Source organism: Octopus sinensis, linkage group LG18 (assembly GCF_006345805.1).
Source record: "Octopus sinensis linkage group LG18, ASM634580v1, whole genome shotgun sequence".
Lineage (NCBI taxonomy): Eukaryota > Metazoa > Mollusca > Cephalopoda > Octopoda > Octopodidae > Octopus > Octopus sinensis.
This window is the reverse complement of record NC_043014.1, coordinates 11879927-11892426: the sequence shown is the minus strand read 5'-3', so window position 1 is coordinate 11892426 and position 12500 is coordinate 11879927. Positions and strand designations below refer to the sequence as shown.

Genomic DNA, 12500 nt, shown 5'->3' with positions numbered 1-12500 from the left:
ATTAAAATGGAAAAAAATGATGGTAAATTTTTTAAAATCATAGACTCATCGTAGACACACGCTAATACCCAGAAGGGCTCGATATGAATGACGACTATAAGATACCCGGTTTTGGTTAAACTGCACCGCAAAATGTGGGAGTAGTTAGGAATCTAAATCGTAGGAGACAGACACACAACTTCTCTTTTATATATAAAGATAATTACATTGGGAATGGGATGCTTATGACTTCTATAAGGCTATCAGGAATTTCAGTGGAGAAAAATAAAGTGCTTTGCAATCGAAGATTTTAAATTGTATCACTTCCCTGAAATTGAATCTTTCCAACATTTACTAATTTATAATCACTTAATGTTTATGGTAAATAAATCACGTAAGAGAAGCTAAGGGGCACGAAAAATTGCTGTTATAACCAGAGCAGGAAATATTAGAATTTGAATAGAAATACGTCTATCCTCGTTTATCGCGGATGTTTGGTTTGTGTTCTGATTAAAAGAAAGAAGCTATGAATCAGTGATAAATGAATAATCGATGATATGGATAAGACGTAAGTTTTCGCTCCGAGTCACCAAGTTATTCTGAACATTGTGAGTGGAAATTGGAACGGATTTTCGTGATTCGTTTTATTAAAAATCAATTCGTGATAAGCATAACACGGTTCAGTATTAGTGAACCGTATTATCCCCAGCATCAGTGAAGAATGGATTAGTGACAAAAGGGGATATGTGTAATAATGTGATGGAGAAATACAAAATATCAATGAAATAATATTTTAGTAAGTTTAGCAAGCAGGGGAGGCGACTGAGGAAATTTATTCTCAGAGCAATTATAGTTTTCTCCCATTTCCCATCACTAAAATTACCTGTGGCAAGTAGCTTGCTTATCAACCACATGGTTCTGGTTTCTGTCCCACTGCGTGGTACCTTGTGCAGATAACTTCTACTATAGCCTCGAATACACAACAATAATGAGGTCAGTTTCTTCTTATCTTATATATATATTATATATATATATATATATACTCTTTTACACTTTTACTTGTTTCAGTCATTTGATTGCGGTCATGCTGGAGCACCGCCTTTAGTCGAGCAAATCGACCCCGGGACTTATTCTTTGTAAGCCCAGTACTTATTCTATCGGTCTCTTTTGCCGAACCGCTAGGTGACGGGGACGTAAACACACCAGCATCGGTTGTCAAGCAATGCTAGGGGGACAAACACAGACACACAAACACACACACAAACATATATATATATATATACATATATACGACAGGCTTCTTTCAGTTTCCGTCTACCAAATCCACTCACAAGGCATTGGTCGGCCCGGGGCTATAGCAGAAGACACTTGCCCAAGATGCCACGCAGTGGGACTGAACCCGGAACCATGTGGTTGGTTAGCAAGCTACTTACCACACAGCCACATAAAAGATATATATATATATCTATATATATATATATATAGATATAGTATATATATATATATATATATATTATAACATATATATAATATATACATATATATATATATATACATATATATATATTCGATATATATATATATATATATATATATATATAGAATATATATATATATATATAATATATATAAAAGATGATATATATATATATATATATAAAGATATATATCCTATATATATATATAATATATTATATGTATATATATATAGGCCTGGCTGTGGGGTAAAAATCTTCCTTTCCAACCACTTGGTTCCGGCTCAGTCCCACTGCGTGGCACCTTGGGCAAATGTCTTCTACTATAGCCTCGAGCCGACCAAAGGCTTGTGAGTTGAATTTGGTAAACAGAAACTGAAAGAAGCCCGTCGTGTATATATGTGTTAAATACACAACTAATGTCTGTTTGAATTCTTACTAGAAGTAGCAGTTAAATCAGCCTCAAATATACCTCAACACCTTTAAAAGAGTCCTGTTGTTTCATATATATATATATATATATATATAATATATATATATATGTATGTATGTATGTATATATTTTTACTATTTTTTACTTCTTTCAGTCATTTCACTGCGGCCATGCTGGAGCACCGCCTTTAGTCGAGCAAATCGACACCATGACTTATTCTTTGTAAGCCTAGTACTTATTCTATCGATATCTTTTGCCGAACCGCTAAGTGACGGGGACGAAAAACACACCAGCATCTGCTGTCAAGCGATGTTGGGGGGAGAAACACAGACACAGAAACACACACACACACATATATATACATTGACATATATATACGACGGGCTTCTTTCAGTTTCCATCTACCAAATCCACTCACAAGGCTTCGGTCGGTTCGAGGTTATAGTAGAAGACACTAGCCCAAGGCGCCACGCAGTGGGACTGAACCCGGAACCATGTGGTTCGTAAGCAAGCTACTTACCACACAGCCACTATATATATAGTGTTTGGATACGCACATATATGGTCTCAAAGGCAAGACCGTAAAGATATTACAAGGTACCACGCAGTGGGACTGAAACCAGAACCATGTGGTTGATAAGCAAGCTACTTGCCACTTTTATTTGTTTCGATTATTTTCTTTTGATTACGGCCATGCTGGAGCACCACCTTGCGGGCTTTTAGTCGAACAAATCAACCCCAGGACGTATTTTTTGTAAGCCTTGTACTTATTCTATCGGTGTCATTTGCCGGGCGGCTAGATCACGGGGACATAACACACCAACATTGGTTGTCAAGTGATGGTGCGGGGACAAACACTGACACAGAAACACAGAAATACCTAAATACATATATATTATATATATATATATATATATATACGCGCGCGCACACGCACGCGCACACACACACACACTCACACACACACGCACGCACAAACACACACGCACACACACATATATATATATACACGACGGGCTTCTTTTAGTTTCTGTCTACCAAATCCACTCACAAGCTTTTGGTCGGCTCGAGGCTATAGTAGAAACCATTTGCCCAAGGTACCACGCAGTGGGACTGAACCCGGAACCATGTGATTGGAACGGAAGCTTTTTACCACACAGCCAGGCCTATATATACATACATACATACATACATATATATATATATATATATATATATATAATATATATATATTATATATATATATATATATATATATATATATATATATATATATATATAAGATAAGAAGAAACTGACCTTATGCTGATAAATTGATAATAAACAGCCTGAGCGCCGGAGTAGCAACCGGTATATTTATATATATATATAGGCACTCCGGCACTTAGTCCGTTTGGGCGTAGCCCGAGTATAAATTTAGTAAAGTGAACGTGTATTTGTATGTAATTTCAGCCAATAACTCGGGCACCTTTTATCAAATCTAGTCTTAGTTCATTTATTTTCGTCAACGTCTGGCGGTCGTCTTAGAGATGCCCTGTGTCAAAAAATATCATTCGTAGCAGACGTTCTCTCGACATCGTTCACACGCGCCTGACTCGGGCTCAGAAGTTACAGCCCGAGCTGTTATCTATAACCGTAAAAATTTTAAGTAATTCAAATTCAATTTTGTCCAGAAACAATAAATTTCTATAGAGACTAGGATTTAATTTCCAATCTATGAAAAGTTTCCGTTCTACAATATTCTTAAAGGAACGAGAAATTATCCAGCAACTCGTGCATATACAAACAAGCCTGGTAGGTGTAAAAGACAGATAGCTGTAAAAGACTAATTCTCTTGTCGAGAGTACAGGCGACAGTCAGATAACCGATGTTTGTTATGCATTCCGTTGTCGTTATTTGACTGTTGTTACTCTGTGCGTCTGTTATTAAAGATCAGTTGTATTTTGTAGAGTTGCTTTATTTTTACCCTTAATTTAGAAATGGAGGAGGATATAGTACTAGATATAAATTTCCAGATCCACGTTAAATTGCAAATTCCGAGTAAGGTGAATAATAAACAAACAACAACATTTGGAAGTTCACCTGAGAGACATTAAATGGCACATTTAAGAATGAGAAGGTATTAAAAATGTTCTGAACCTTGGCTTCGCAAATAACTAAACGCTCATCCATAATGTTACGGTGACAATGGCTACTTTCTCGGACCCGAGCTTAATAGAACTAACAATGTATAGTCCACAGAGAACTGCAGGTGTGCAGGCTACTAGAAGCATTCGACTCCTTTCCTGCCTGAACTTTCATAAGGCTGATTGGAAAGGTATTCAAAAAATGGTCTTGGAACACTACTCGTCTACCAGACTCTCTACACATAGCTACAGCACTTATGACGATCATAAAGCTACAGTACTTTATGACGATCATAAAGCTACAGCACATATGACGATCATAAAGCTACAGCACTTATGACGATCATAAAGCTACAGCACTTATGACGATCATAAAGCTACAGCACTTTATGACGATCATAAAGCTACAGCACTTTATGATGATCATAAAGCTACAGCACTTATGACGATCATAAAGCTACAGCACTTATGACGATCATAAAGCTACAGCACTTATGACCATCATAAAGCTACAGCACTTATGACCATCATAAAGCTACAGCACTTTATGACGATCATAAAGCTACAGCACTTTATGATGATCATAAAGCTACAGTACTTTATGACGATCATAAAGCTACAGCACTTATGACGATCATAAAGCTACAGCACTTTATGACGATCATAAAGCTACAGCACTTATGACGATTATGATGCTACAGCACTTATGACTATCATAAAGATACAGCACTTTATGACGATCATAAAGCTACAGTACTTTATGATGATCATAAAGCTACAGTACTTTATGACGATCATAAAGCTACAGTACTTTATGACGATCATAAAGCTACAGCACTTATGACGATCATAACGCTACAGCACTTTATGACGATCATGCATGACATATGCAATAAGTTTGTTCCAGAGTGAATCTCAAACCGATAGAAAAACACAATTCTCAAAGATAGGAAGCTTCTAGTGAGATGACGAACAAAGATTTCAAATGATGATTTTACGTGGCACACCACATATATACACTTACGTGCGTACGTATGTACATACATACATACATACATACATACATAAATACATACATACATACATACATACATACATACATATGTACATACATACATACATGCATACATAAATACATACATACATGCATACATGCATACATAAATACATACTACATACATTCATACATACATAAATACATACATACATACATACATAATACATGCATACATACATACAAAAATACATACATACATACATACATACATACATACATGCATGCATGCATGCATGCATACATACATACATACATACATACATACATACATACATACATACATACATATGAATGTTTGTTTTTATGTCAAGTCATATGTAAAAAAATACTCCAATATTAAATTGAAAAATTATTCCGAACATTTATACATTTTAGTAAAGAATATGTTTATTAAATCTTTACAAGAAAGGGTGACAATGACTTCGAAGTTTCGGCCTGCTAGCCTTCGTCAGATCATATATTTATTAATGAAGGAAATTCTAATAAATGGACGGTAGACAAATGATTCTAGAATTTACCATTGATAGATCAAGAGGTTTCACTTTCTTTCGTTAGTTGTATAATATTTTTCATTTTTATTTGTTATTTTGTTTGTTTTTGGCTTCATTTTTGTTTTTTGTTTTTATTGTTTTCCAGCTACAATAATTTATTTTAGTTATTTCCTTTATTCTGGTCGTCTTGGTTACTCCTTCACATATCTTTTATTGGTAAAAATTGGGAATGTTTCTTTCGTGTTCGTGACTTTCTGCCGTTCTTTATTCTGCCGCGTTTGCTAATAGCAAGGAACCATTTTTTCTTGGAATATTTCTCTGATTTGTAAAGCGTGTATAGGCTTTTCATCCTTTCGTGGAAACTACAAGACTCATCTTTGGTTGGCTGAAAAAAAAAAAGAATGGAAATGGAAAGTAAAGAATAAGTTGAGGAAAGGAGGTCGAAATATTAATTAGCATTTTGAAATATTAATTAACGTTTTGTCTAGATCAGTGCTCTGCAATCGGTATGTCGCGGCACACTGGTGTGCCACGAGACGATGCTAGGTGTGCCACGAGATGATGCTAGGTGTGCCACGAGACGATGCTAGGTGTGCCACGAGACGATGCTTGGTGTTCATTTGTTGCTTACAGCAGCAAGTTTTATCTAATCTCTCTATATAAACGGCAAAATGTCTGTCTATGTGTCCTTTATACAAATCTACAATTTTTCAGTTAGAGGGCTCGCACTTTCTATGGTCATTCAAAACCGTCCAAAGGTGGTCGTGCACATCTTTACATTTCCCCAGTCACCCCGCAAAGCCATTAAAAAATCAATAGAAGTGACTTTTTGTGAATTTTCTATCCAAAACCCAATCAAAATGCCCGAAACTTGATACACTAATTGAATGCCAGCTAGCTGTATGTGATTGGTTGGAGATTTGGACAGTAATCGCAGCTGTATATGCATGCACTAGCACTATGATCCGGCGTTGTCAGGTCATAGTGCTAGTTCATAATATTGATACAAACATCATTAATAATATAAGTTTCGCTGAGCAAACAACTAAGGAAGTGACACAACAGGATATATATATATCACTGTGCCTCTGTGTCTCTGTAGCGACATCTATTGGACGTTGTTATAGACACAATACGGCTTCGTCACATTGATGTAGCTTTCGAATGGTACCACCCAGCTGGTTGGGTGGGCAGGCAAACACCCAGTCTGTTATAGGGTTATCCATTTTATACATGAATGAACTGGAGCAACGGGAAATGAAGTGTCTTGCTCAAGAACGCAACACTTCGCCGATCTGAGAACTGAAACCATAATCACGTGATCTTGAACCCAACACCCTAAGCACTAGGGCTCCTGCGTCCACACACGCAGACATGCACAATGACAGAGAGAGAGGGGGGAAAGATAGAGAGGGGAAAGGAGAGAGATAAAGAATGACAATGAAAAAAGAAGAGAGAAGCAATAAAATATATAGTTACCACACCACATAAAACTCCTTTGCTATTGAATGCCAAGTATCGGCCGCTCTGCACTCCTTTGATTGTTACTATTCCTGTATCCACTGTTTCAAACTGCAACAAAGCTGTCAGTAAAAAATGTATATATATATACTGTATATACACACAAGGAGACAGAGGTGCATACATATACAAACACACGCTCACACGCACACATACGTAGAAAATACGCAAACACGGACATGCAAGTACATGAATATACAGGACACATACATACAGATGTACACACACACATATATACATACATACACATGCATACATACATACACACATACATATGTACGTGCATGCATGCATAGGCACACACACACACTGACCCACGCACATGCGCACAAACAAACAAAAAGGAACGCAGTGTAAATAACAGAGTCAAGACTATTGAAAAGGTTGCAAGACGCAACGAAAATTTTGTGAAAATAAAAATAAGAAATAAGTGGAAATTTTACCGGTGAGTGTGTTAAATTATAAGGCACAAAAAGAAAATGACTCTCCCCAGACACAACAGAATATGCTTCAACACACGAACTCATATAAAGAATCTTGCAAACCAAATCCAAAAACGAAATATATATATGTAGTTACTCCAAACATGAACAAAGAGAAAACACAACAACGCGAGGACGTAGAACATATATAGTGCTATTGGACGCTCAGGAAAGGAAAGAAAGAATGAGGATTTAACGTTTCGAGCGGAGCTCTTCGTCAGAAACATAGAAAAAAAGGAAAGATCCAAGGAAGGGAAAACGGAGAAAGAAAATCGCCAACGATACACACGTGGTCATAACAATGCGTGCGTGTGTGTGTGTATGTATGTACTTATGTATGCGTCGTATGCGTACATATATAGGTTTGATGGGGTTCACGAGGCCGAAAGCGAGGATGCCTAATTTCAAATTAACTGCCCAGCGGATGTTAATATAAAGCTGAAGATCAGTGAAAAAGAGAACACCTACGTTGCAGTTACTCTTTTACTTGTTTCAGTCATTTGACAGCGGCCAGGCTGGAGCATCGCCTTTAGTCGAGCAAATCGACCCCAGGACTTATTCTTTGTAAGCCTAGTACTTATTCTATCGGTGTGTTTTGCCGAACCGCTAAGTTACGGGGACGTAAACACACTAGCATCGGTTGTGACCAGCGATGTGTAGCAACATCTGATAGCCTGGTCGGTCACGTGATCACGTGATATATATATATATATATATATATATATATATATATATATATATATATATATATATATATATACACACATACGACGGACTTCTTTCAGTTTCCATCTACTAAATCCACTCACAAGGCTTTGGTCAGCCTGACGCTATAGTTGAAGACACGTGCCCAAGATGCCATGCAGAGGGACTGAACCTGGGACTATATGGTTGGGACGCAAACTTCTCACCACACATCCACGCTTGCACCCATACGACAGGATTCCACACAATTTCCGTCTACCAAGTTCACTCGCAGACATTAGTTAACCTGGGTCTATAGTACAAGACCCTTGCACAAAATGCCGCACAGTAGGACTGAAACCGAAGGCAATGGATTGTTTAACAACACATTTTTTTTCTGCGCCCTTTTCAAGCCTAGCCAGGCTCATGTGCCCGGTCTCCCGGTTTCTGTGGCGTATGTGCTCCCCCCAGCTGGACGGGACGCCAGTCCATCGCAGCGTTACTCAAGAAACAGGAAGAGAGAGTGAGAGAAAGTTGGGGCGAAAGAGTACAGCAGGGATCGCCACCACCACCTGTCAAGCCTCGTGGAGCTTTAGGTATTTTCGCTCAATAAACACACACAACGCCCGGTCTGGGAATTGAAACCACGATCCCCCGACCGCGAGTCCGCTGCCCTAACCACTGGGCCATTGCGCCTCCACTGAAAATTTTTACACTCTCCTTTTATATTTTACTTGTTTCAGTCATTAGACTGCGACCATGAAGAATTTTCTGTCGAATGAATCAACCCTCAGTACGTCTTTCACTTTATTTCAAGACCGATATTTATTCTAACCACTGGGCCATTGCGCCTCCACGACTACAGATTTGGTAGTCTCGTTATTACGAACTATAACAATATTAATGAACCTATCACGAACAGCATGATTATTATGGTTACCATATAAGAATTACTGTTGGCGGTGTCCCTGCTGCTACCAGTGGAATAAAGATAAGCAGTATCGTTAATCTAATATATTTTGATTCGCTATTATTTTTACTACTTCTATCATATTCGTTACGAACATCTAATGTATTGACACTCTATATAATAATTTAGAATATTCATAATCCCCCCCACCACCACCACCACCAAGTAACTAGAAAAAGATGTTACTTCATGTACTGCCAATAACGTAGATTTTATTCTCGTACGTGATTATCATTGGCGTGGAAGATTGTAAGTTATTTTTCGGCTTGAATAAGCTTATATACAAAATGTACAAAATTTGTAAATGCACATCAAATTGATATCTATATCTAGCTAGCTAACTGGAGGCACAATGGTCCAGTGATTAGGGCAGCGGACCTCGCGGTCGGAGGATCGCGGTTTCGATTCCCAGACCGGGCGTTGTGTGTGTCTATTGAGCGAAAACACCTAAAGCTCCACGAGGCTCCGGCAGGGGTGGTGGTGACCCCTGTTGTACTCTTTCGCTCTAACTTCCTCTCACTCTTTCTTTCTGTTTCTTGAGTAACGCTGCGATGGACTGGCGTCCCGTCCAGCTGGATAGAACACATACGCGATAGAAACCGAGAAACTGGGCCTATGAGCTTGGCTAGGCTTGAAAAGGGGGCATAAATAAATAATTAAAATTTCTCTCCCTATATATATATATATATATATATATATAGTTAATCCAAACAAGAAAACGCAAAAAAACAAAAAAAACACAACAACGCGAGGACGTGGAACAAATAAAATATTATTGGACGCTCAGGAAAGAAGGGAAGAAGGAGGGTTTAACGTTTCGAGCGGAGCTCTTCGTCGGAAACATAGGAGAAGGAAAGACGTCTTCGGTGAAATGCATGAAGCTGTTTCGGAACTGTCGCACAGTACCTCACCTGCGAGGAATCGATGCAGGATGGATTGAAATGGTTGTTGTGAGTAACAAAATTTCACGTACATTCCATTTTCTGTCTTTATTATTTGTTTTCTCTCCATGTTTATTTCTGTGTTCCTTTCTGTGGAAGAGCGTAGGCTCGAAACGTAAAAGACTTTCTCACTTCCCGAGCGTTAAACTAATACATCTGTTTGTTGTTTACACACCCGTCTTCGTCTTTCTATTTTTTTTTGTAAATTCTTACTATATATATATATGTATATATATATATATATATATATATATATATATATATATATTGGCCTGCTCGCTTAGCCATCGGGGTGGCGTCATTCGAAGGCTAAAACAATGCGAACGCATTGTGACGCGATGTGTAACTACATCGGATGGACTGGTCGGTCACGTGATCACGTTATATATATATATATATCTATACTATATTATATATATATATATATATATATATATATATACTATATATATATCTTTTACTCTTTTACTTATTTCAGTCATTTACTGTGGCCATGCTGGAGCACACCGCTTTAATTTCGAACAAATCGACCCCAGGACTTATTCTTTGTAAGCCTAGTACTTATTCTATCGGTTTCTTTTGCCGAACCGCTAAGTTACGGGGACGTAAACACACCACCATCGGTTGTCAAGCGATGTTAGGGAGGGGGAACAAACACAGACACACAAACACACACGCATACATATATACACATATATAAAACGGGCTTCTTTCAGTTTCCGTCTACCAAATCCACTCACAAGGCTTTGGTCGGCCCGAGGCTATAGTAGAAGACACTTGCCCAAGGTGCGACGCAGTGGGACTGAACCCGGAACCATGTGGTTCGTAAGCAAGCTACTTACCACACAGCCACTATATATATAATATATATATATATATATATATATATAATATTGTGTCTGGACACGCACATATACGGTCTCAAAGGTAAGACCGTAAAGATATTACTTATATCCTCCCTTTCGAGTGTCAGTACTTCCCTTCCACGCCAAATACAGAACATGACCAGTGAAATTTCTAAGGATATCGTTTATCGCTTCGTGATTACTAAAGTATGATTTTTCGCCATTATACTTTCAAAGGTGTACTTCAAATTATTTCAAATTTTTTCAATTTTTATAGAAGTGCATAGAAGTCTTGAATCTACTGCTTTATCAATACTGGGCTATTTTATCGCTACAGTGCTTTTTAGGGGCTGTTTTGTACTTATTTACCTTCTTTTACTTGTTTAGGTCACTGGACTCCGACCATGCTGGGGCACTGTCTTGAAGGGTGTTGCTTGAACAAAACTACCATAGTACTTATTTTTCTCTTTAAGTCTAGAAATAATTTTATAGGATTTTTTTTTTTTTGCCAAACAGCTATGTACGGAGGCGTAAACTTACCAACACTGGAGTCGATGTAAGGAGGATAACCCCGTCCCTCCCCCAGCAGGGACAGATTATTTTTTGTTTACAAAACCAACTGACTGTTATGTATCGCTTCCTTCGGTTGTAGAGAGGTTATGCACCTTCAGCCATTTGAGTCTAATGAGTCACCTTATACTGCTAAGTGTTTTATAGGTGCTCACTCTATGACCGACCATAACTTTTAAATTCCTAAAATGTGTGTGTGTGTGTGTGTGTGTGTGTGTGTGTGTGTGTGTGTGTGGTGTGTGTGTGTGTGTGTATGTGTGCGTGCGTGTGTGTGTGCGTGCGTGTGTGTGTTTGTCCTCCACCACCGCTTGTCAATCAGTATGGTTTGCACACGCCTTCGTAACGCCGATAAAATAAGTACTAGGCGTTAAAAATTGTTCTGGGATCCATTCGTTCAAATGAAATTCTTCAAGGCGGTGCCTCAGCATGGCCACAGTCTAATGACTGAAACAAATAAAAGATGATGAAAGAACATAACTAAACATCTTTAAAAAAACCTGTTCATCATCACTTTACTAATTATGACTGTTAGATCACCTAGCTGAAGCACTCAAAAATATAGGTGTAAAATTTGGGCACAAGGTCAGCAGGAACAAGCAAGGGACAAGTCGATTACATCAACCCCAGTGTCTAAATAGTACCTATTTTATTAGCCCGGAAAGAATAAAAGGCTTAGTCAACCTCGGCGAGATTTGAACTAAGAACGGCAAGCATTCTGCCCTTAAGCGTTTTATTCGGTGTGCGAAAGGTTCCGCCAGCTCACTGTCCTAGTAACGTTCAGAAAGTATTAGGGAGCACAAGTAACCAAAGATGAAACAACCATTCTTATTTCTTTATTGCCCACAAGGGGCTACACACAGAGGGGACAAACAAGGACAGACAAACGGATTAAGTCGATTACATCGACTCCAGTGCGTAACTGGTAC

The 12500-nt window shown here is 38.2% G+C and overlaps 1 protein-coding gene across 1 annotated transcript in view; it reads right to left on the bottom strand.

Moving 5' to 3' along the window:
- Window positions 1-5441: 5441 nt before the first annotated feature.
- The window catches only part of LOC115221481 (fibroblast growth factor 1), a 30368-nt gene continuing 23309 nt past the window's right edge, over window positions 5442-12500 (bottom strand). The window contains exons 4-5 of the mRNA XM_029791673.2: window positions 7041-7144; window positions 5442-5946 (exon numbers count right to left, since the gene is read on the bottom strand). Of these exons, the coding sequence (XP_029647533.1) occupies window positions 5761-5946; window positions 7041-7144 (290 nt within the window). The 3' untranslated portion in view covers window positions 5442-5760. The remainder of the gene's footprint in view (window positions 5947-7040; window positions 7145-12500) is intronic.